At 36.4% G+C, this 26,115-nt stretch overlaps 2 protein-coding genes and 1 long non-coding RNA gene across 13 annotated transcripts in view; 1 reads left to right on the forward strand and 2 right to left on the reverse strand.

The window, feature by feature from the left end:
* Nucleotides 1–25,454, forward strand: part of IRAG2 (inositol 1,4,5-triphosphate receptor associated 2) — a 142,430-nt gene extending 116,976 nt beyond the window's left edge. For all 4 annotated transcript variants that reach the window (XM_045465457.1, XM_045465454.1, XM_045465455.1 and 1 more), the window contains 8 exons: nt 6,093–6,227; nt 18,994–19,141; nt 19,986–20,029; nt 21,541–21,603; nt 21,719–21,765; nt 22,024–22,125; nt 23,983–24,090; nt 24,942–25,454. In XM_045465457.1, the coding sequence (XP_045321413.1) occupies nt 6,093–6,227; nt 18,994–19,141; nt 19,986–20,029; nt 21,541–21,603; nt 21,719–21,765; nt 22,024–22,125; nt 23,983–24,090; nt 24,942–25,185 (891 nt within the window). In that variant the 3' untranslated portion in view covers nt 25,186–25,454. The remainder of the gene's footprint in view (nt 1–6,092; nt 6,228–18,993; nt 19,142–19,985; nt 20,030–21,540; nt 21,604–21,718; nt 21,766–22,023; nt 22,126–23,982; nt 24,091–24,941) is intronic.
* LOC123591326 lies at nt 5,349–14,468 on the reverse strand. Its single transcript, XR_006709232.1, has 2 exons — nt 13,104–14,468; nt 5,349–7,000 (listed from the first exon to the last, which is right to left on the reverse strand). It is a non-coding gene; the product is annotated as an uncharacterized LOC123591326 (long non-coding RNA).
* The window catches only part of DNAI7 (dynein axonemal intermediate chain 7), a 76,886-nt gene continuing 70,378 nt past the window's right edge, over nt 19,608–26,115 (reverse strand). For 7 of the 8 annotated variants that reach the window (XM_045465445.1, XM_045465448.1, XM_045465449.1 and 4 more), the window contains one exon: nt 25,410–25,920. In XM_045465445.1, the coding sequence (XP_045321401.1) occupies nt 25,642–25,920 (279 nt within the window). In that variant the 3' untranslated portion in view covers nt 25,410–25,641. Of the gene's footprint in view, nt 20,398–25,409; nt 25,921–26,115 lie in introns of those variants that run through there. The other variant, XM_045465450.1, reaches the window with a different exon arrangement.

A 26,115-nucleotide genomic window follows, 5' to 3' on the forward strand; every position in this document is an offset into this window, starting at 1 on the left:
ATAAAAATTTAGAAACCATATTCTGTTTTTTTTATTGTAGTAAAAAAACATAACATCAAAATTGCCATATCAACCATTTTAAGTATACAGTTCAGTAGTGTTGCAAAGCAGATCTCCAGAACTTTCCCATCTTGCATACTGAAACTCTGTACCCATTAAACAACCCCGCTTTTCCACTCCTCTCAGCCCCTGGTAACCACCATTTTACTTTCTGTTTCTATGAATTTGACTACCTCAGATACCTCATATGAGGAAAATCATATAGTGTTTGTCTTCTTGTATCTGGCTTATTTCACTTAGTATAATGTTTTCAAACTTTATCCATGTTTTAGCTTGCGACAGGATTTCCTTCCTTTTTAAGGCTGAATAAATATTCCATTACATGTGTATCCTGCATTTTGTTTGCCCATTCATTTATCAATAAACATTTGAGTTGCTTCCATCTTTGGCTATTGTGAATATTGCTGCTATGAACATGGGTGTGCAAATATCTCTTTGGCACCCTGCTTTCAGTTCTTTTAGAAATCTACCCAGAGTGGGAATACGAGTTCCATTTTTAAGTTTGTGAGGAACCATCATATTGTTTTGCTTAGTGGTTGCACCATTTCACAATCCTATTAATAGTGCACGAGGGTTCCAATTTCTAGACATGAGGGCCAACGTGGTATTTTCTGCTTTTTTGATAGTAGCCATACTAATGGGTGCAAGATGCAATCTTATTGTGGTTTGCTTTGCATTTCTCTGATGGTTTGTATTTTTGAGCATCTTTTCATACATCTCTTTGTTGGCCATTTGCATACCATCTCTGGAAAAATGTCTATTCAAGTCCTTTGACAATTTTGTAATAAGATGTATGTTTTTTTTTCTCCTACTCCATAGGTTTCCTTTTCATTTTGTTGATTATGTTCTTTGATGCACAGAAGTGTTTAAACTTGATATAGCAGTATTTGTCTATTTTTGCTTTTGTTGCTTGTGCTTTTGGTGTCATATCCAAGAAATCATTGTCAAATCCAATGTCATGAAGATTCCCCCCCATATTTTCTTCTGAAGTTACATAGTTTTGGGTCTTAAATTTAAATCTTTAATGCATTTTTTTTTAGTTTATGTTGAGAGAGAGGGAGAGAGAGAGCGTGAGCCCAGAAGGGGCAGAGAGAGAGGCAGAGAGAAAGAATTATAAGCTGGCTCCACACCATCAGCACAGAGCCCAATGTAGGGCTCGAACTCACAAACCATGAGATCATGACCTGAGCTGAAGTCGGAGGCTTAGCCTACTGAGCCACCCAGGTGCCCCTTTAATCCATTTTTTTTTCGTGTTTCTTTGTTTGTTTGTTTGTTTGTTTTGAGAGAGGGAGGGAGAGAGAGAGAGAGAGAATATGAATATGAACATGATCAGGGGAGAGGCAGAGAGAGAAGAAGAGAGAGAATCCCAGGCAGGCTCCACACTGTCAGCACAGAACCCAATGCAGAGCTTGATCCCACAAACTGTGAGATCGTGACCTGAGCCAAAATCAAGAGTCTGATGCTTAACCAACTGAGCCACTCAGGTGCCCCTATTCAATCCATTTTGAGTTTACTTTTGTATATAGTGTAAGATAAGAGTCCAATTTCACTTTTTTTGATATGGATATTAAATGTGGACATCGATATGGGTACGGATATGGATATTGTTGGTTTGCAAGATCCTCAGGAGCTTCGTGGATATAATCTGAAACTAGCCCTCATATTCAGAGGGCAGGGAGAAACTGAAGGAAAAGGCAGGTCACTCCAAGTTGGTAGATGGAAGGTTTAATAAGCAAAGGAATTTACATATGCGCTTGTCTTTGGTGGCTACAAGACAAGTAGATCTCTGCAGCCACCCACCAAATCTATTAAGTTTATATAGAGGCTTTACTGGGTTGTTATATATACCATCCAAATGATCTCAGCACTACATCATTATTTCAAGGCAGTGTTCTTGGGGCAGCTTCTCAGAGTGGGGAAGCCATATTTCAAGGACAGGAGAGGGGGTGAATAACCTCTGATTACCTGGATCCAGCTGATAGATCAACTGGTGGTCATATCTTCTTGATGACCTCCATGAAAAGATACCCAGTTTTTCCACTGGGTCTTGGCATCCTTGTTGTTTTTTGTCTTTATTCCAGTACCATATTATAGCTTTGTAGTATGTTTTGAAATCAGAAAGTGTCCTTCAGCTCTTTCTTTTTCAAAATTGTTTTGGCTATTAGGGGTCCTTTGAGATTCCATATCAGTTTTAGGATGAATTTTTCTATTTATGCAAAAAAAAATACCACTGGGATTTTGATAGGGATTGCATTGAATCTGTAGGCAGATTTCAGTAGAATGGACATCTTAAGAAAATCGTCTTCCAATCCATGAACACAGGATGTCTTTCCTTTTATTTGTGTCTTCTTTAATTTCAGCAATGTTTGTAGTTTTTAGAGTACAAGTCTTTTACCTCCTTTGTTAGGTTTATTCATAAGTACTTTATTTTTTATGATGGTATTATAAGTGGAATTTTCTTAATTTTCTTTTAGGGTTCATCATTAGTGTATGTGAATGCCATTGATTTTTGTACGTTGATTTTGTATCCTGTATCTTTTCGGATTTGTTTATTAGTTATAACAATCTAGGGGTTTCTATATATAAGATCATGTCATATATGAACAGAGATTAATTTACTTCTTCCTTTCCAATGTGGATTTCTAATATATTATTTGCCTAACTGCTCTGACTAGGACTTCCAGTACTAGGTTGCATAGAAGTGGTAGGGTGTGCACATCCTTGCCTGGTTCCATATCTTAGAGGAAAACTTTGATCCTTTCACCATTATGTATGATGTTAGCTGTGGGCTTGTTATATATGACCTTTATTATGTTGACATGGTTTTTTGTCTATTTCTAATTTTCTGAATATTTTTATCAAGGGTGTTGAATCCTGTCAAATGCTTTTCTGCATCAATTTAGGTGGTCATGTGGGTTTTTATCCTTTAATCTGTTAATGTGGTGTATCACACCGGATTTAGTTTCATATGCTGAACCATCCTTGCATTAAATGAATAAATCTCACTTGGTCATGGTTTATAATACTTTTAATGTGCTATTGAAATTGGTTTGCTAGTATTTTGTTGAGGATTTTTACATCAACATTCATAAAGGCCAGTAGTCTGTAATTTTCTTGTGGTCTTTGGCTTTGATATTAGAGTAATAGTGGGCCTCAAAGAATGAGCCTGGAAATGTTTGCTCCTCTTCAGGTTTTTGGAAGACTTTTAGAGGGATTGTGTATTTTTTTTAAGATTTATTGTACTTATTTTATGAACAATTTTATTAACTTTTCATTTCCCACAAGGGCCTTTTTTGGCTTAAAACAAACAAAACTCTGATATAGGCATTAAGACACAAGCAAGTTGAGCACACTTGACATGCCCCCAGATTATCTACTTATATAAAAATTTGAATAAATTTGCCATAAAGCCATAATGAGACAAATAACCAGTGTTTCTAAATATTTTATAGCCTATTACTAAGAACTAAATGAACTCCCATATAGAAACAAATCCTTTGAACTACTAGCGATTTAAAATTTTGTTTTAATAAGAAAACATAAAAAATACATATTGTTTATTGAACCCCTACCACCTGCCCAGGTCTAAATTAGGCTTTTTACATTCGTTATAAAATGTAACACGACCACATGTGGAATAGGTATTATTATTCCCATTTTGTAGATGAGAAACAGTCACTTAGTATTAATGGCTAATTTATCCAAAAGCCTATGAGTAATAACATGTGACAAACCATTCAAACCCTGATGTGTTTCCATCACCATCTTTTGCTCTTGGCCCTGTCTACCTAAGTACAGTAAAAGTATTTTCCTAGATTGGCATTCTCTGAATTATTCATATCATTTGATGTAGCATCAAACTAGAATAAGAAAATAGTATTGTTTACAAGGAAAAAAATACAGGGAATTGATTACAGGGAAAAAATCAACACAATAAATGTGAACAAAAAGAAATAGATGTAAATGGTGAAAAGTTGAATTAAACTTGGAAACATTTCAACTTCAAAACTAAGCAGTGGTGGTATGAACCGAGACTTTTTTACTTATAATAGTTGAATAGGCTGATGGCTTATTTTATTGTGCAGAAATGTTCTAATTTTTCTCCTGAAGCTGGAAATGCCTATTTATCAGAATAAGAAAAATACAGTTATGTAAACTGCAGTGGTAAATTATACATGCTCAATTAATCCACAAGTACAGCCCTGGGTTTGCTTAAAGTTCTTTTTTTTTTTTTAATAATAAGTGTATTCGACTCCCCATCATTTATTTCACTCATCCCCCTACCAACCTCCCTTTTGGTAACCATAAGTTTGTTAACAGTTTCTCTCTCTGTCTCTTCTTTTTCCTTTGCTTATTTATTTTGTTTCTTAAATTCTACATATGGGTGAGATCATATGGTATTTGTCTTTCTCTGACTGACTTATTTCACTTAGCATTATACTCTCTAGCTCTATCCATGTTGTTGCAAATAAGATTTCATCTTTTATGGCTGAATAATATTCCATAGAATATACATAGCACATCTTCTTTATCCATTCATCTATCATTGGACACTTGGGCTGCTTTTATAGTTTGGCTACTGTAAATGCTGCAATAAACATAGGGGCGCATGGATCCTAATTCAAAATTAGTGTGTTTGTATTTTTGGGATAAATACCCAGTAATGCAATTTTAGGTTGTAGGGTAGTTATATTTTTAATTTTTTGAGAAGCCTCCATACTGTTTTGCATAGTGGCTGTAGTAGTTTGCATTCCCACCAGTAGCACATGAGGGTTCCTTTTTCTCCACATCCTTGCCAACACTTGTTGTAGAAAAATGGTTTTAATCTTCTTTCCATGTTTTGTAGAATTCTCCAATGAAGCCAACCATTACTGGACTTTGTTGGGGGAGTTTTGCTTCAATCTCTGTACTAGCTATTGTTCTATTCAAAATTTCTATTTCTTCATGATTCAATTCTGGTAAAACCATATTTTGTTTGGCTGACAACTAACATCTGCTCTTCCTTTCCCAATTGAATGTGGTTATTTAAACTACAATAGGAAACTATGTGTCTGACAATGGCCACTACAGTTAGTTAGCAACTCTCCAGCTGCAACTCACATGTTTGTTTCTGTTTCAGAAGTGGCTGACATTTATTTAGCATCTACTGTGTGAAAAGCAATTTGCATATATTACCACTCATGTCCCGGTATTCCTGGAAAGGAATTCCCATAGTTGTCTCCATCTGGCAGATGAAGAAAGAGCAAACAGAAATGTTTACATAATATTTTTAGGATTACAATGCAATATTGTCAGTGATGCCTTATAATTTTATTGACACAACTTTTCCTTTTTTAATCATATACAAAATTTATGGTGTTTTAGATTTGGGCAAGTCTTAGAAATTCACTCATGGAAACACAGCTAATAAGCAGTGGCTTGTTTGTTTCCAAATCTGTCCACTTAATTCTGTCTCTACCCTAGTGAAATGGATGGTCTTCCATCAGGAAAGGGCACAGGTTTGAAAGAAATATTCATGAGGCAGTGCAGGCATACCCATATAACCTGCCCAATAATGCTTTGTAATCAATACAAGAGGAAGTATATAAGTCAGAGCCATATCTAAATGTAGTATATTTCACTACTTTTCTTAAAAGTTCAAACCATGCTCCTTATACAATAAGCACATTCATAAGCACAATTTCTCATTCATAAGCACAATTTCTCTACCATTACCAGTTAAGTATATCCTATTCTGTTAAGTGGAAAAGTGGTAGGTAGAAATGGGCACAAAAGAATGGCAAATTCAGGAAGTAAAGAAGGAAGAGATCAATACTAGATATAAAAAGTTTTGTGAACATCTGCATAGTCTGTTTGATAGCCAACAATGATATTAATATTTCAATACCATTCATTATTGGTCTTTGCTGCTGCTTTTCACTTTCCACCAACATAAGTGAGATGTGACTGTCATTTGTATTTACAACATAGTGTTAGAATCATTTGCTGAATACTTGGGTTGCATATATTTTAATACTTTACTTTCTGTGCAGTCTTTAACACCACTTTGTGAAGATGACAACCATGCCCAGGAAATTGTTAAGAAGCTGGAGAAGAGTATTACTTTCCTTAGCCAGTGCACTGCACGAGTGGCCAGTAGGGCTGAGATGCTTGGAGCCATTAATCAGGTAATCTGTCTCCGTTTCTTTTGCTATGATGAAACTACTAAAAATTACTATTTCCCCTGAGATTATGGATTACACTTCTAGGAAGAAGTTTTTTTAAAAATACTTCCGTGTTGTACAAGATTTACTTATTTAATATGGAAAAAATGGAAAATGGAATATGCAAATAAAAATGTAAAAAAAAAATACCCTCTCATAACAGCATTATCCAGGGGCAGTCATCTAAATCATCTGTTCCAAATATCAATTTCACATTTTCTCCTTTCTCCTCAAATCTTCATCATGTCCTTCCCCATCTTCTCTATCAAATAACGACTTTGCTTCCTGCCTCAGGGAGAACTTGGAGTCATTTGGAAGGGAACTGCCACAAGTTCCAAACCTAGTAACATCTCAACCCTCATACTTTGCCTTCCTTCACAGTACAAAACATGAGTTGTTTCTAATCCTGTCTAAGGCTAACCATCTCAACTGTATACCAGAATCCATCCTCCTGATTTACTTGGAGTCTTGGGGTCTGATTCTCTCTATTTTCCTTCAAAAATCTTCAACTTTCCCCACTGTATTGAATCATTCTCATGAGAACACATATATAGTGTCTTTAAGATGGAAAAAAACACAAAAACAAATAAAATAATCTTTGACCCTTTCTTCTTTGACTACCACCCTGTTTCTCTGCTCCCATTTCCAGCAAATTTCCTCAACAGAATTGTACTCATGGTCTCTAATTTGTCCCTTCCCATTCTCACTGAAATCTGCTCTAATTGGCCTTAACCTACCTATTTTCTTTTTTTTTTTTTTTTTTATGAAATTTATTGTCAAATTGGTTTCCATACAACACCCAGTGCTCATCCCAAAAGGTGCCCTCCTCAATACCCATCACCCACCCTCCCCTCCCTCCCACCCCCCCATCAACCCTCAGTTTGTTCTCAGTTTTTTTTTGTTTATTTTTTTATTTTTTTATTTTTTTAATATATGAAATTTATTGTCAAATTGGTTTCCATACAATACCCAGTGCTCATCCCAAAAGGTGTCCTCCTCAATACCCATCACCCACCCTCTCCTCCCTCCCACCCCCCATCAACCCTCAGTTTGTTCTCAGTTTTTAAAGTCTCTTATGCTTTGGCTCTCTCCCACTCTAACCTCTTTTTTTTTCTCCCCCTCCCCCATGGGTTCCTGTTAAGTTTCTCAGGATCCACATAAGAGTGAAACCATATGGTATCTGTCTTTCTCTGTATGGCTTACTTCACTTAGCATCACACTCTCCAGTTCCATCCACGTTGCTACAAAAGCCCATATTTCATTTTTTCTCATTGCTACATAGTATTCCATTGTGTATATAAACCACAATTTCTTTATCCATTCATCAGTTGATGGACATTTAGGCTCTTTCCATAATTTGGCTATTGTTGAGAGTGCTGCTATGAACATTGGGGTACAAGTGCCCCTATGCATCAGTACTCCTGTATCCCTTGGATAAATTCCTAGCAGTGCTATTGCTGGGTCATAGGGTAGGTCTATTTTTAATTTTCTGAGGAACCTCCACACTGCTTTCCAGAGCGGCTGCACCAATTTGCATTCCCACCAATAGTGCAAGAGGGTTCCCGTTTCTCCACATCCTCTCCAGCATCTAGAGTCTCCTGATTTGTTCATTTTGGCCACTCTGACTGGCGTGAGGTGATACCTGAGTGTGGTTTTGATTTGTATTTCCCTGATAAGGAGCAACGCTGAACATCTTTTCATGTGCCTGTTGGCCATCCGGATGTCTTCTTTAGAGAAGTGTCTATTCATGTTTTCTGCCCATTTCTTCACTGGGTTATTTGTTTTTCGGGTGTGGAGTTTGGTGAGCTCTTTATAGATTTTGGATACTAGCCCTTTGTCTGATATGTCATTTGCAAATATCTTTTCCCATTCCGTTGGTTGCCTTTTAGTTTTGTTGGTTGTTTCCTTTGCTGTGCAGAAGCTTTTTATCTTCATAAGGTCCCAGTAATTCACTTTTGCTTTTAATTCCCTTGCCTTTGGGGATGTGTCGAGTAAGAGATTGCTACGGCTGAGGTCAGAGAGGTCTTTTCCTGCTTTCTCCTCTAAGGTTTTGATGGTTTCCTGTCTCACATTCAGGTCCTTTATCCATTTTGAGTTTATTTTTGTGAATGGTGTGAGAAAGTGGTCTAGTTTCAACCTTCTGCATGTTGCTGTCCAGTTGTCCCAGCACCATTTGTTAAAGAGGCTGTCTTTTTTCCATTGGATGTTCTTTCCTGCTTTGTCAAAGATGAGTTGGCCGTACGTTTGTGGGTCTAGGTCTGGGGTTTCTATTCTATTCCATTGGTCTATGTGTCTGTTTTTATGCCAATACCATGCTGTCTTGATAATGACAGCTTTGTAGTAGAGGCTAAAGTCTGGGATTGTGATGCCTCCTGCTTTGGTCTTCTTCTTCAAAATTACTTTGGCTATTCGGGGCCTTTTGTGGTTCCATATGAATTTTAGGATTGCTTGTTCTAGTTTCGAGAAGAATGCTGGTGCAATTTTGATTGGGATTGCATTGAATGTGTAGATAGCTTTGGGTAGTATTGACATCTTGACAATATTTATTTTTCCAATCCATGAGCAGGGAATGTCTTTCCATTTCTTTAAATCTTCTTCAATTTCCTTCATAAGCTTTCTATAGTTTTCAGCATACAGATCCTTTACATCTTTGGTTAGATTTATTCCTAGGTATTTTATGCTTCTTGGTGCAATTGTGAATGGGATCAGTTTCTTTATTTGTCTTTCTGTTGCTTCATTGTTAGTGTATAAGAATGCAACTGATTTCTGTACATTGATTTTGTATCCTGCAACTTTGCTGAATTCATGTATCAATTCTAGCAGACTTTTGGTGGAGTCTATCGGATTTTCCATGTATAATATCATGTCATCTGCAAAAAACGAAAGCTTGACTTCATCTTTGCCAATTTTGATGCCTTTGTTGTCTGATTGCTGATGCTAGAACTTCCAGCACTATGTTAAACAACAGCGGTGAGAGTGGGCATCCCTGTCGTGTTCCTGATCTCAGGGAAAAAGCTCTCAGTTTTTCCCCATTGAGGATGATGTTAGCTGTGGGCTTTTCATAAATGGCTTTTATGATCTTTAAGTATGTTCCTTCTATCCCGACTTTCTCAAGGGTTTTTATTAAGAAAGGGTGCTGGATTTTGTCAAAGGCCTTTTCTGCATCGATTGACAGGATCATATGGTTCTTCTCTTTTTTTTTGTTAATGTGATGGATCACATTGATTGATTTGCGAATGTTGAACCAGCCCTGCATCCCAGGAATGAATCCCACTTGATCATGGTGAATAATTCTTTTTATATGCCATTGAATTCGATTTGCTAGTATCTTATTGAGAATTTTTGCATCCATATTCATCAGGGATATTGGCCTGTAGTTCTCTTTTTTTACTGGGTCTCTGTCTGATTTAGGAATCAAAGTAATACTGGCTTCATAGAATGAGTCTGGAAGTTTTCCTTCCCTTTCTATTTCTTGGAATAGCTTGAGAAGGATAGGTATTATCTCTGCTTTAAACGTCTGGTAGAACTCGCCTGGGAAGCCATCTGGTCCTGGACTCTTATTTGTTGGGAGATTTTTGATAACCGATTCAATTTCTTCGCTGGTTATGGGTCTGTTCAAGCTTTCTATTTCCTCCTGATTGAGTTTTGGAAGAGTGTGGGTGTTCAGGAATTTGTCCATTTCTTCCAGGTTGTCCAATTTGTTGGCATATAATTTTTCATAGTATTCCCTGATAATTGTTTGTATCTCTGAGGGATTGGTTGTAATAATTCCATTTTCATTCATGACTTTATCTATTTGGGTCATCTCCCTTTTCTTTTTGAGAAGCCTGGCTAGAGGTTTGTCAATTTTGTTTATTTTTTCAAAAAACCAACTCTTGGTTTCGTTGATCTGCTCTACAGTTTTTTTAGACTCTATATTGTTTATTTCTGCTCTGATCTTTATTATTTCTCTTCTTCTGCTGGGTTTAGGCTGCCTTTGCTGTTCTGCTTCTATTTCCTTTAGGTGTGCTGTTAGATTTTGTATTTGGGATTTTTCTTGTTTCTTGAGATAGGCCTGGATTGCAATGTATTTTCCTCTCAGGACTGCCTTTGCTGCATCCCAAAGCATTTGGATTGTTCTATTTTCATTTTCGTTTGTTTCCATATATTTTTTAATTTCTTCTCTAATTGCCTGGTTGACCCACTCATTCGTTAGTAGGGTGTTCTTTAACCTCCATGCTTTTGGAGGTTTTCCAGACTTTTTTCTGTGGTTGATTTCAAGCTTCATAGCATTGTGGTCTGAAAGTATGCATGGTATAATTTCAATTCTGGTAAACTTATGAAGGGCTGTTTTGTGACCCAGTATATGATCTATCTTGGAGAATGTTCCATGTGCACTTGAGAAGAAAGTATATTCTGTTGCTTTGGGATGCAGAGTTCTAAATATATCTGTCAAGTCCATCTGATCCAATGTCTCATTCAGGGCCCTTGTTTCTTTACTGACCGTGTGTCTAGATGATCTATCCATTTCTGTAAGTGGGGTGTTAAAGTCCCCTGCAATTACCACATTCTTATCAATAAGGTTGCTTATGTTTATGAGTAGTTGTTTTATATATTTGGGGGCTCCGGTATTCGGCGCATAGACATTTATAATTGTTAGCTCTTCCTGATGGATAGACCCTGTAACTATTATACAATGTCCTTCTTCATCTCTTGTTACAGCCTTTAATTTAAAGTCTAGTTTGTCTGATACAAGTATGGCTACTCCAGCTTTCTTTTGGCTTCCAGTAGCATGATAAATAGTTCTCCATCCCCTCACTCTCAATCTAAAGGTGTCCTCAGGTCTAAAATGAGTCTCTTGTAGACAGCAAATAGATGGGTCTTGTTTTTTTATCCATTCTGATACCCTATGTCTTTTGGTTGGCGCATTTAATCCATTTACATTCAGTGTTATTATAGAAAGATACGGGTTTAGAGTCATTGTGATGTCTGTATGTTTTATGCTTGTAGTGATGTCTCTGGTACTTTGTCTCACAGGGTCCCCCTTAGGATTTCTTGTAGGGCTGGTTTAGTGGTGACAAATTCCTTCAGTTTTTGTTTGTTTGGGAAGACCTTTATCTCTCCTTCTATTCTAAATGACAGACTTGCTGGATAAAGGATTCTCGGCTGCATATTTTTTCTGTCTAGCACACTGAAAATCTCGTGCCAATTCTTTCTGGCCTGCCAAGTTTCAAAAGAGAGATCAGTCACGAGTCTTATAGGTCTGCCTTTATATGTGAGGGCACGTTTACCCCTTGCTGCTTTCAGAATTTTCTCTTTATCCTTGTATTTTGCCAGTTTCACTATGATATGTCGTGCAGAAGATCGATTCAAGTTCCGTCTGAAGGGAGTTCTCTGTGCCTCTTGGATTTCAATGCCTTTTTCCTTCCCCAGATCAGGGAAGTTCTCAGCTATGATTTCTTCAAGTACCCCTTCAGCACCTTTCCCTCTCTCTTCCTCCTCTGGGATACCAATTATGCGTATATTATTTCTTTTTACTGTATCACTTAGTTCTCTAATTTTCCCCTCATACTCCTGGATTTTTTTATCTCTCTCTTTCTCAGCTTCCTCTTTTTCCATAACTTTATCTTCTAGTTCTCCTATTCTCTCCTCTGCCTCTTCAATCCGAGCCGTGGTGGTTTCCATTTTGTTTTGCATTTCATTTAAAGCGTTTTTCAGCTCCTCGTGACTGTTCCTTAGTCCCTTGATCTCTGTAGCAAGAGATTCTCTGCTGTCCTCTATACTGTTTTCAAGCCCGGCGATTAATTTTATGACTATTATTCTAAATTCACTTTCTGTTATATTATTTAAATCCTTTTTGATCAGTTCATTAGCCATTGTTATTTCCTGGAGATTCTTCTGAGGGGAATTCTTGCTTGGTCATTTTGGATAGTCCCTGGCGTGGTGAGGACCTGCAGGGCACTTCCCCTGTGCTGTGGTGTATAACTGGAGTTGGTGGGCGGGGCCACAGTCCGACCTGATGTCTGCCCCCAGCCCACCGCTGGGGCCACAGTCAGACTGGTGTGTGCCTTCTCTTCCCCTCTCCTAGGGGTGGGATTCACTGTGGGGTGGCGTGGCCCGTCTGGGCTACTTGCACACTGCCAGGCTTGTGACGCTGGGGATCTGGCGTATTAGCTGGGGTGGGTAGGCAAGGTGCATAGGGGCAGGAGGGGCAGGCTTAGCTCGCTTCTCCTTAGGTGATCCACTTCAGGAGGGGCCCTGTGGCAGCGGGAGGGAGTCAGATCCGCTGCCGGAGGTTTGGCTCCTCCGCAGAAGCACAGAGTTGGGTGTTTGCGCGGAGCGAGCAAGTTCCCTGGCAGGAACTGGTTCTCTTTGGGATTTTGGCTGGGGGATGGGCGGGGGAGATGGCGCTGGCGAGCGCCTTTGTTCCCCACCAAACTGAGCTCTGTCTTCCGGGGGCTCAGCAGCTCTCCCTCCCTTTGTCCTCCAGCCTTCCCGCTTTCCGAGCAGAGCTGTTAACTTATGACCTCCCAGACGCTAAGTCGCGCTTGCTGTCGGAACACAGTCCGTCAGGCCCCTCCGCTTTTGCAAGCCAGCCTCCGGGGCTCTGCTTGGCCGGCGAGCCGCCCCTCCGCCCTGGCTCCCTCCCGCCAGTCCGTGGAGCGCGCACCGCCTCGCCGCCCTTCCTACCCTCTTCCGTGGGCCTCTCGTCTGCGCTTGGCTCCGGCGACTCCGTTCTGCTAATCCTCTGGCGGTTTTCTGGGTTATTTAGGCAGGTGTAGGTGGAATCTAAGTGATCAGCAGGACGCGCGGTGAGCCCAGCGTCCTCCTACGCTGCCATCTTCCCTCCAGGCAACCTACCTATTTTTCTTAACCTATCTGCTATATTCAGCATGGTTGAGCTCTTTCTCCTCCTGGAAATACTCTCCTCACTAGGCTTCTAGGTACCACATTCTCCTGTATTTTTCTCTCTACATCATGGGTCACTCCCTTCCAGGCTCCTGTGTGGGTCCCACCATTCTCCCAGGCCTCATCAGTGGGGCCCAGGGCTCCATCCTTGTACATGTAATGTTCATCTTCTTCAATCCCCATACCATCTTATGTAGTCAGCTGATGACTCCAAAATTCACATGCTTATCCTAAGCCATTGCTGTGAGTTCCAGACTAGAATATACTAACTACAGATGCAGCATTTCCACTTGGATGTTTGACAGACAATTCAAACAACATATATGTATTATTTGACAAACAATTCAAACATATATAAAAATAAACTGCCCATGGTCTCTCCAAAACCGGTTTTACTCATAATCTCCTTATCTCAGTCAAGGGTAACTTCCCTTCCAGATTATCATATTGAAAATCCTTGGGAGCAATTCTCAACACCTTTCTCTCACACTCTACCTCTAATGCTACAGAAAATCCTATTTACCATCAGAATATATCCAGAATTCAACCACATGTTTCTTTCTCCACTGCTACCACCTTGATCTAAGCTACCATTCTATGTTTTAGAGATTAATACAATATTTTTCTAAATGGTCTGCGTGTTTGCATTCAAACCAAATACTCCCTGCAACATAATCTGTTCTCCATAAAGCAGCCAGAGTAATACTTTCAAAACTTAAGCCAGATCATGTTTCTTTTTGGTTCAAAGTCCTCCAGTGGCTCCTCAGTTTTTTTCAGAATAAAAACCAAAATCCTTATGGTGGCTTAAAAAGATCTACATGATTCCCCTACCCTCTTACATCTTGAAATTAATTTCCTAAGTTTATCTTCCTGAATTATTGCACTCCAGCAAGACTGGTCTCCTTTCTGTTCACCAAATATGGGAGTAAAAATGTAGTTTGTTTAGAATGTGTTCAAAATTAGTGACTGTCAACTTAATATAGACTCCTATATACTTAGGATGTTAGATACAAATTTTAATGGTAACCACAAACCAAAAACCTATGATAGATACACAAAAATAAAGAGAAATGAATCCAAGCATAACACTAAAGAAAATCATCAATCACAGTGGAAGAGAGCAAGAGAAGAAGAAAGGAAGAGAGAACTACAAAAAAAAAAAAAAAAAAAAAACAAAATGGCAATGAGTACATATGTAGCAATGATTACTTTAAATGCTTTAATCAAAAGACATAGGGTGACTGAATGAATAAAAGGACAATACCTGTCTATATGCTGCCTACAAGAGACTCACTTCAGAGCTAAAGACACATATAGACTGAAAGTAAAGGGATGGAAAAATATTTCATGCAAATAAAAATGAAAAGATCTGGGGTAGCAATATTATATCAGACAAAATAGAATTTTTAAAAAAATTTTTTTTTTCAACGTTTATTTATTTTTGGGACAGAGAGAGACAGAGCATGAACGGGGGAGGGGCAGAGAGAGAGGGAGACACAGAATCGGAAACAGGCTCCAGGCTCTGAGCCATCAGCCCAGAGCCCGACGCGGGGCTCGAACTCACGGACCGCGAGATCGTGACCTGGCTGAAGTCGGACGCTTAACCGACTGCGCCACCCAGGCGCCCCAGACAAAATAGAATTTTAAACAGACTGTAACAAGAGACAAAGAAGGTCATAATGATAATGGGATCAGTCCAACAAAAGGATATAAAATAGTAAATATCTATGCACTCAACATAGAAGCATCTAAATACATAAAGCAAATATCGATAGACATAAAGGGAGAAATTGACAGTAATACAGTAATAGGAGGTCACTTTAATATATCACTTACATCGATGAATAGATCATCCATTCAGAAAATCAATGAGGAAACAGTGGCTTTGAATGACACATTAAGACCAGACGAACTTAATGGACATATACAGAACGTTCCATCCCAAACTAGCAGAATGCACATTCTTCTCAAGTGCACATGGAAAATTCTCGAAGTCAGATCATGTTAGGCCAAAAACAAAATCTCAATAAATAAGATTGAAATCAAGCATCTTTTCCAACCACAACAGTGTGAAACTAGAAATCAATTTTAAGAAAAAAAAACTTGAAAAGACACAGACACTAGGAAGCTAAACAATATGCTACTAACCAACCAATGGGCCAACAAAGAAATCAAAGGGGAAGTCATAAACACAAATGAAAATGAAAATACAGTGGTCTAAAATCTTTGGGATGCAGAAAAAGCAGATCTAAGAGGAAATTTTATAATGATACAAGCCTACCTCAAGAACCACAAAAAAATTTCAAACAATCTTACCTTACACGTAAAGGAACTAGAAAAAGAACAAAGCCCAAAGTTAGTAGAAGGAAGGAAACAATAAAGCTCAGACTAGAAATAAATGACATAGAGGCCCCCCCCCAAAAAATCAATGAAAACAAGAGCTGTTTTCTTAAAAAGATAAAGAAAATTGGTAAGCCTTTAGCTAGACTCATTAACAAAAAGAGAACTCAAAATCAGGAAAGAGAAAAAATAATGACTGATATCACAGAAATACAAAGGATTATAAGAGACTACTATAAAATATTATATATCAACAAATATAACAACATAGGAGAAATGGATAAATTCCTAGAAACATATAATTTCCAAAACTGAATAAGGAAGACATAGAAAATCTGAACAGGATTACTAGTAATGAATCAGTAATCAAAAAACTTTCAACAAAAAAAAGTTTAGGATCAGATAGTTTTGCAGGTGAATTCTTACCAAACATTTAAAGAATAGGTAGTACCTATCTTCCTCAAATTATTCCAAAAAATAGAAGAGAAAGGAAAGCTTCCAAATTCATTCTATGAACTCTATGAGTTCATTCTGTGAATATCCCCATTACCTGGATACCAAAACCAAAGACACTACAAAAAAGGAAAACTACAGGTCAATATCCCTGATGAACATAATTGCAGAAATCCTCAACAAAATATTAGAAACCAAATCCAGTAATACACTAAAAGAATCATTCCCCACATTCAAGTGGGATTTGCTCCACGTATTCAAGAATGATTCGATATGTGCAAATACATCAGATTCACAAAATGAAGGTTAAAAACCATATGATCATCTAAATAGCTGCAGAAAAAGCATCTGACAAAATTCCACATCCATTCATGATAAAAACTCAACAAAGGGGATTTAGAGGGAAATAAAAAAGGTCATATATGAAAAACCCACAGCTAACATCATACACAGCTGGAATATTTTCTTCTCAGATCAGGAATAAGACCAGGATGTCCAGTCTCACCACTTCAACATTGTACTGGAAGTCCTGGTCACAGAAATTAGCAAGAAAAAGAAATAAAAGGCATCTAAATTGGTAAGGAAGAAGTAAAACTCACTATTTGCAGATGACATGATACTATATCTAGAAAACCCTAAAGACTCCACCAAAAAACTATCAGAACTAATAATTAATTTCAGTAAAGTTGCAGGATACGAAACCAATATACAGAAATTGTTTGTATTTCTATACACTGAAAATGAAGTAGCAGAAAGAGAAATTGAGAAAACAATCCCATTACAATTGCACCAATAATAATAATATATCTAGAAATAAATTTAACCAAGGAAGTGAAAGACCTGTACTCTGAAGACTATAAAACAAAGAAATTGAAGATGACACAAATGGAAAGACAGTCCATGCTTATGGATTGAAAGAATTGATATTGTTAAAATGTCCATATTACCTAAAGCAATCAATAGATTCAATGCAATTACTTTCAAAATACCACCAGCATTTTTCACAGAACTAGAATAAATTATCCTGAAATTTATATGGAGCCACAAAAGACCCTGAATAGCCAAAACAATCTTCAGAAAGAAGAACAAAGATAGAGGTATCATACTGCCAGACTTCAAGATATACTACAAAGCTATAGCAGTCAAAATAGTATGGCACTACCCCAAAGTAGACACATACATCAGTGGAATAGGATAGAGAACCCAGAAATAAACCCTCATGTATATATGGTCAATTAATCTGCAACAAAGGAGGCAGGAATATACAAAGGGGTAAAAATCTACAGTTATTAAAGCTCTAGTCTTAGGGATAAAAAGTACAGCATAGGGAATGTAGTCAATAAATTGTAATAATGTATGGTGACAGATGGTAACTACACTTATGATGGTGAATGAAGCATAATGCATAATTGTCAAATCATTATATCATGCACCTGAAATTATGACAATATTGTATGTCAACTATACTTCAATTAAAAAAAAATCCTGAGAGTTAAACTTTTCGAGACGTTATATAACTGAAAATGTTTTTATTTTCCTACTTAATTGATAGTCTAGCTGGGTGATAGATTCTAGGTTAGAGATAATTTCCTTTAGAATTTTTCTTGCATTGTTTCATTTCCTTCTTAATTTCTGGTGTTGCTGTCAAAGTTTGATGCCATTCTGACTCTTGAGCTTTTGTTTATGCCTTTGCTTACTTTCCAGAGATTTTAGGATATCCTCTTCTCCCTACTGTCCTTTTTTTTGGTATGAGTTTATTTTCATGTACAGGCCCTGGGTGGATATAAGCTGGCAAGTTCTTGAGTTCTAGAGATTTTTTTAAAAAAATTATTTCCTTTTTCTACATTCTGTGGAATTTTCCTATGTTTTCTTGAGTTCTTGTTCTTTGCCTGTTGGATCTCCTGAACAGGTCCTTTTTCATCTCTTTTCTACTTTTTAGTGTTTTTGCTCCATTTGGGGGGATATTTCCTCAACCTTACCTTGAAGCTCTTCTCTTGAGTTATGTATTTTTGTCATATTTTTAATCCCCAAACTTTATTTTCAACATGCAGCTTTTTAAGATCTTGTTCTTACTTCATGGATGCAACCCTTAATCTTAACTCTGACGATATTTCTAGTTTCTTCAAAGACTTTGGGTAGTTGATCTCCTCCAGCTTGCTTTTCTAGTGTGGATTTTCCTCTTTCATGGTTAGAGGCTTTTCTCTGATTAGTGATGATCCACTATATAGCTGAATGGGAGCTGTGTATATGCTGGGCAGGGAGGTTCTCATTGTCTCTGAGCTTCACACAAGCTAGGATGTCTCATTGGGATATTCTTAATGTCAGTAATGTTAAGACTTTTATCTTGCTGTGTTAGATTCCTCAGAGGAAAACCTTCCAACCACCTGCTTTGAGAGTATAAGCCTGGCTGCCAGTGTTTGCAAGTTGGAGGGAGAAATCAGGCTAGGTATCTCACTATTTAGTATGTATACAGACTTTTGCTTAACCTCTTCTTTTCTGTATGATTCATTCACCAACTATCTGTGACTGCCCAATCCACAGGCTGTTTCTCTCTCTCCAAATATTCAACCTTTGTGGTCTTTTGGCAAAGTGATGAAGGGAAGTTGCTCAGCTGGTCTGAGTAAGGAGATCTGTGGATCTAATCACTTTTTATGCAGATTTTCAACCATTTCTTCTGTTATATATCTACCTTCAAGTTTAATTTCAGAGGCACCTTTAAATCCTGAGCTTGCATGGCTTTCTGTGGTGCAGTGCAGGTTGCTTGCAGGCTTACTGCTTTTTTTTTTTTTTCTTTTTTAGAGTTCAGCTTTTTCGGGTCTTAGACATTCATCACTAGTCCTTCTACTAGCAAGCTTTCAAAATTTTATTATATCTTCTTCTGTTCTATTTCTTTGTGTACTCATGTCTTCTTTAAAAAAATGCCTTTATTGTCACTTTAGGGGAATTTAGGGATGGAGTAAAGATAAATGCATGTGCCTAATCACCATTTTTTAACTGGATATCAAGAATAGTATTTTCACTGTAAATTTATTCTTTTTTTTCCTACTAGGAAAGCCGAGTTAGTAAAGCAGTTGAAGTGATGATTCAGCATGTAGAAAACCTGAAGAGAATGTATGCCAAAGAGCATGCTGAATTAGAAGAACTGAAACAGGTTCTTCTGCAAAATGAAAGATCTTTTAATCCTCTTGAAGATGAAGGTAATAAAAATTTAATAGTATCAGTTATGTTTTTCTAACATTCTCCTCTTTCATTCTCTCTTACAAATTCCTATTATGTCTTTGATATAAAAACTTTAGGTTAAGGTTATGTTAGAAGAATAACTCATTCCTGTTATTTATGTAGCCCAAATGCTATAGATATTATTTAGAAAACAGGTTGAGAGACCAGAAGGATTCTTTGGTAATGATACCAAAAAATTCATTAAATTAGATTGCTGACATGAAAGAATATATGTAATACAACCCATCGAGTTTACCTAATGTTCTCCTATTTAGGGTATGTTAGAATTGGCTTTTTCTCCACACATAAAGCACAGTAGGTTAAATGAGCCACTTTCATCAACAATGGTTTTGTATTTCTCAAAGAAGGAATGACTGTGGCATAGTAAGCTGGCTGATGGATTGGATAACAGACATCTGAGACCATGGAAAATACCTTAAAACATAAGGTTTATATAAAGTTTTAAATAGTGTGAACCTTTCTGAACAGAATTATTCTAATGATCTGTTCCCTTTTCTAGAAAAAGTAATCACATTTGATAATCTTCTGATCTGTAGTTTCATTTATTCAGCATACATTTATTTAGTGCCTCCTATGTGCTGGGTAAGCATTGTGGACATCTGTAGTGACATAGAGGATTGCATTCCATCAATTAAAGTGGTAATTGTTATGAATCACAAAATAATAACCAGATACTTTTATTGCTCAGTAGTCTCTGGGGTCTTATTTTCTGACTTTTGCTCTTCTTTGTAAAGAATTAAGACTGTTGCAAAAAATTGCATATGTAATTCCTAAAATGTGCAAATGTGTTTTTCCTTTCAGATGACTGCCAAATTAAAAGACGCTCATCTTCTCTAAACTCCAAGGTAATTACTAATTGTCTATCAAATGTTACCGATGAGATGGTTTTAAAATATTATTTGAAACATGGCTTTACATGTAAATCATATGTCTGTGTTTATGTAGTTATGTGTGAATATATGTATGCTTTTATACTTACTGTATGTGTACATCAATTAAGTTTCTCCAAAAGCAGGAGGAAAACCAGATAGTTTCTCTTTCATCTAAAACCAGAGTTGGAAATAAGCAGTCCCAAAATGGTAGAGAAGCTTCACAAAATCCAAAAGGCCCAGTCTCCTCTCGCTGCTTCATCACCCGCAGCCCTTTGCTTCCACCTTAAGGTCTAGGATGGCTTCATCGGTTCAGGAGCACCAACTCCTCATGGAGTCATATTCTAAGAAATAGGAAGAAGCAAAAATGGATATTCCCTCTCCCTCTCATGACAATTCCTAGAAATCCTAGATAACATTTCCCTTTTGTTTCTTGGTTGAAAATGAGGCTGGAAAACCCGTTTTTAATTCTGGAGTCTTTGTGCCTAACTAGAAACTCAAGGAGGTTTTTTGTTTTTTTTTACACCAAGTGAAAAAGGGAAAATGGGATCTTGAAAGTCAACCAGCAGTTTTTGCCAGTTTGAAAATCAGGATTTCACAGACTTTTTTGAGCAAGAGACTTTAAAATCATTCCATCCAAATCTCTTTCACAAATGAGGAAAATCACTTTCCCATAAGTTAAGTGATGAGTTATGATCACGTAGTGGCAGAACCATGTTGAGAACCCAAGTTTCTTGGACTGAAATTTTATATTTTTAATATTCAACTAACCTATACAATTAAATCAGGAATGGTGGTTTAAGAATTCACCTTAAGCTTCTTTAGTCTATCTCCTACATTTAATATTACATTTTTATTTCCTGAAGTTATACTTAAACTTTAAGAACCACATAGTAGTATATCACATTTTCCTGTGCAAATCTCAATGTAAATATATGTAAATATATCAATTTATCAAAATATGCCCATCTTTAAGTGTGTTAAATGGAAAAAGTGAAACCACGAAAAAAAAAAAAAAGCTAGAAAATAGGTACATATTTATCGCCTCTTGAGTTGGGGAAAACCTAGGCATAAAAGAAACACTACAGCAAAAGACAGATTTGGCTGCATTAACCATGAAAAACATTTCTGTCAGAAATATCATTAATAATATGGGCAAAAATCATGAACAGATAGTTCTCAGAGAAGATATATACATGACTATTAAACATTAAAAAAATGTTCAATGTTACTAGAAACCGAAACAAAAAGCCGTATCTGACCAGCAAAAATTATACTCATCGGGTGTTGGGAGGAGGTAGAATATAAATTGGTAGAATATTTCTGGAAGGCAATTTGGCCATAACAAAATGTGTCTACTGTTTAACTCAGCAATGACCAAATGCAGGTATGTGTAGGTACAAGGATATCCACTAGTGTTATATATATATATACAATGATAAAATACGGATAATTTTCTAAATGTACTTTTTGCCCTCTTCGGGTAGCCATCTTCTCTTCGGAGAGTGACCATTGCCTCTTTGCCCAGAAATATAGGAAATGCAGGAATGGTAAGCAAATTCTTAAGTGTTCTTAGCCAAAAGCAAACTAATTTTCATATAACAAAACATAAACTTCACTAAATTGACATTTCATTATTTTTTAAATTATTTCTGAATTTTAAAGGTGGCTGGGATGGAAAATGACCGATTCAGTAGGAGGTCAAGCAGCTGGTAAGTGTAATTTTATGGTTGCCCTTTGGGAACCACCTCCTGTTTTATAATTGACTGAAGTAAATGTTTGCAATAAGTAATAGAGTAACATTTGATTTACACAGAGTACATGCACAATAATTATCAAAATAGGTGTATAACCATGAAGTTTTGTAATGAAGCATAATGTGAATATGCCAACAAAAAATAGTACTTATAAATTGATAATGGCTACGGATATATTTAATTTGACAAGTGGCTATAATCATCTTTATTTAGGCGTATTTTGGGGTCAAAGCAGAGTGAACACCGTCCCTCATTACATCGATTTATTAGCACCTATTCCTGGGCAGATGCTGAAGAAGAAAAATGTGAACTAAAGTAGGTGAAGCTTGGTGTGTTTATTAACCTGATGTGAACTGGGAAATAGTGGGGATCACTTTCACTCTATGGAAATGAGATCGATGCTGCATCATCAAAAAGATAATTCATTAAGACTTTTATAAACTGTAGAGCATTCTATAAATGTTATTTGCAAATACATTCACTCTTTAGTACCTAAGGTTTGAGGTCTTGAGTTAGAGAAGACCCTTAAATTTGCCAGAATTGTGAAGATTATTTTTTTCCTGTATAGGTAATCTGGCCATCTGAGAGAAAGGTCAGTATAGAGCCACAGAAGTAAAATGTCCATCTACTTAGATTAAAAAACAAAACAAAACATGAATTATATATATGTATAGCATATTATAGCATATAGGCACATATGTAAACTATGTGCATTATATATACATCTATCTTCCCTTTATGTGTAAATGAACAGTAGGGGAAACGTAAAATGCTATATTGCTATATGTCTGTGTAGCAAGTTAAATAAAATCTTCTATAGCAAAAGGTAGACAGCTGAGGAGAAGGGACATGAAGAAATGCTGCCTCTAAGTCCTGGGTGAACATTGGACAAACTATTTAACCTTATTTGGTCTGTTTCCTCATCTGTAGAGATCTGACTGAAATGGCTTTATGTTCTTTTTATACATGTTTGTTGCCTGCCTACTCTGTGGTATATACTACATTCGATCCTAAGGGGTATAAAGAAGAGTAAGACATAGTGCCTACCCTCAGTTTTTTTGTTTTTTAAATAATCCTGGGAGTCTATTGCATATGTTGAAAGTTCTTTTCAGATTTAGAGCAAATGTAATGGAGTTTTCTTACCTGGGTGAAAAAAAATCAAGTTTTCTCCAAAAGATTACAATCTGTCTTTTTTTTGTTAGTACAGTATGATTTCTACTGAGAAGTCTTTGCAAACAAAAAAACTGAAATCTTGAATCCAGGCATTTGGACCTTGTTTCCTTTAAACACTAAAACCATCTACACACATTCCCTATAGAAGTCCAACAAGAAAAGAAAAAAAGAAAAAAAAAACTTTGAGAAACAGTTCCCTTTGGCAACAGTGAGGGCCTAATGAGCTTCTAATTTCAAAATTCAAATCTAACTAGGAACTTTTTAGTGAACATGATAATGAAACAAGTTTTGTTCAGGTTAAAGGAACTCCTCTGTAGATAGCAATTGGATTGAAAGTATTTCAAATAAAATCATACTATTTCTCAGCTCGTTAAATATTAATTGTAGCTAGCTTTGTACTGAACATATTTTTATAAACAAATTTTTATAAAAAGATTTATAAAATCTTTCAAAATTAAGATTTTTAAAGAAGAAATGGCATTTTGATGTTACTCCAGTTTAGCATAAAATCCACTGTTAATAGATTAATTATATGGTAGAAGGAGAAAATATTTTACTACATATTGAATAAAAAAATACGATTAATTTTAAAGTATGATTTTTTTAAAGTATGATTTTTTTTAAAGTATGATTTTTTACTTTTTTAAAGTATCATTACACATACACAAACAGGGAAAGAAATCACAGATTAATAACACTGGTTAATTATGAGTGGTGATAACTAATTTCTGCATGTTCTTTGTAAATTTCTCCTTTTGCTTTGGATAGTATCTCAACTTTCTACAACAAACATTTTCCTAAATATAGTAAGTTTTAAAAATTAAATTCCTATAAATGGTTAAAAACATAAATTTAGTGATTTGAATTTTAGAATTAGTTGTTTTGCTTTAGAAAAATATATATCTAAAGCCTCTTTAGTAGTACAATCTAGCAATATTTTATAAATAATCTGGTACATAATCCATAGTTTCAAACATTTTTAAAAATACTTATTTACAGAAGTAAAGATGACTCAGAACCATCTGGAGAAGAAACAGTAGAAAGGACAAGAAAGCCAAGTCTTTCTGAAAAGAGAAATAATCCATCAAAATGGGATGGCTCTTCAGTGTAAGTTGTCTACTTGCTCATGATACCATTTTCATAGAATGGGGAAAGATAAGGCAGGGTTAACAGTATTAATTTTAGTCAAAGTACTAAAAGACTTGTCAAATTGTTAAATTTAGGGTAAAAAAACAAATTTCGCATGGTGTACAGGAATTATGCCTGCATGTGTAAGAGTTCAGTGTTAGGAACTTGGCCCTGGAGTCAGATGGCCTAGGCAAGTTCATCCATTATTGAACACCAGTTTCTTTATCTAGAAGATAGGAATGATAATGGTAGCACCTGTGGCACTGTTTTGTTGTCATGATTAAATAACTAGCACATGTAAAATGCTAAGTGTAGTGTCTAACACAGTTAACTATTTTTCAAAGACCTATGATATAATAATCTTTTCTTATGGGGGTTTCTAAAAATAGTTTAAATTTCAATATAGCAAAAGTCCAGGGTTTGGTGAGAAGTATGTGACATAGGTATAGACACACATATGCTCTACCCCAAAAATAACATTTTTGTTTCTACTGTAGGAATAGAAGTTGCCTTACTCAATTGAAAGAATGAGATAAATACTCAAATGTTCTTGTTAATAGTTAAGAAATGCTATGGTGATGATCTGAAAATTAGGTGTCTGTCTCAGGCATTATTTAACTCTAAATCATTTCTCTAATTCTAAAAATTATTGGGGGTGGGGATGGGGGCAAATTGTAGTACAAACCAAGACAGCAGGTCACATTAGGTAGCTTCTTACAAGGCAGTGTTGGTGGCAGATCAAGGATTTGATTGGTATTGTTGGCAAAAGGAGTGTTTCTAATAACAGATTGTTGCTATTACCAAATACTGACTTTGTATTTTCCTTATAGTTATGACACAATAGCTTCCTGGGCAACAAATCTCAAGACTTCCATCAGAAAAGCTAATAAGGCACTCTGGCTTTCTGTTGCATTCATTGTACTGTTTGCAGCTCTGATGAGCTTCCTCACAGGACGATTTTTCCAGAAGTCTGTGGATGCTGCTCCCACACCAGATGGGGACTCCTGGATGTCTCTAGAACAAATCTTGTGGCCATTTACTAGACTCCAACACAATGGACCACCACCAGTGTGACCAGAGCACATCTCAATGTGTGTGTCTTCATTTTTAAAGTTTCAGTATCTGAACTTTGTAAATTAGTCATTTTTAGCTGGGAAATTATAGCATAGAACCAGAGGGTCTCAGAAGGACTGCAAGATATTTTACATTCCCTCTTTCTGTGATTTCCTCCCAAATAAAATATAATGGGGAGGAAGCCTACCTATGATCTTTTAATGAGCTTTTTGAGGCGATCTTATATGTTGTTTAAAATTTATTGAAATAAAGAACCATTCAAATCTTCATACAGTGAAAAAGTATTCATGGGAAAAACCACCCCACTTTTTAAAAAATAACATTTGAGTATAAAATGCTGACTAGATTTTAATAACCTACTAGAAATATATCAACTCATTACATTTTATTGAATAACCTCATTTTTTTCTCCAAACTGCTTGATTCTTCATACTGAACAAAATTTACCATTGAGGATTAAGAGTAGGTGAGTAATCTCGTCGAGAGTAGCATATAGCATACAGAATCAATAAACTGGCATTTGGAGCTCCTAATTTTCTCCATTGCTTCTTTGGAAGCAAAATCCTTAACCAGGTGATACAGAGTAGAATGAAACTCTGTTTCTTCTTTAAGGGCTTCAGAGAATGTTTCACTGTTTTCATTGATTTTGAGCCTCTGTGCTCTGTCACCACTAAACATTAAAAGGGTCCAGTTAGGATCCTGAACAGGTTCTTCTTCAGTAAGGTGTTCCCTCAGCTAAAGAAAAAGAAAATTAGAGAAATCCATTAATATTTCTTCTATTAGGTATTTTAGCAGAGTGTAATTTGAACTAAGTCCCCCAACTTCCTAATGTAAAAGAAACATTCTTAGTGTCCCATTTCTTAAACCATGTGTTTATAGACCTTATCTCTGTTGAATGAATTAATACATTTTGATAATGTTGAAAAGCTA

This window comes from Leopardus geoffroyi, chromosome B4 (genome assembly GCF_018350155.1).
Source record: "Leopardus geoffroyi isolate Oge1 chromosome B4, O.geoffroyi_Oge1_pat1.0, whole genome shotgun sequence".
Taxonomy (NCBI): Eukaryota; Metazoa; Chordata; class Mammalia; order Carnivora; family Felidae; genus Leopardus; species Leopardus geoffroyi.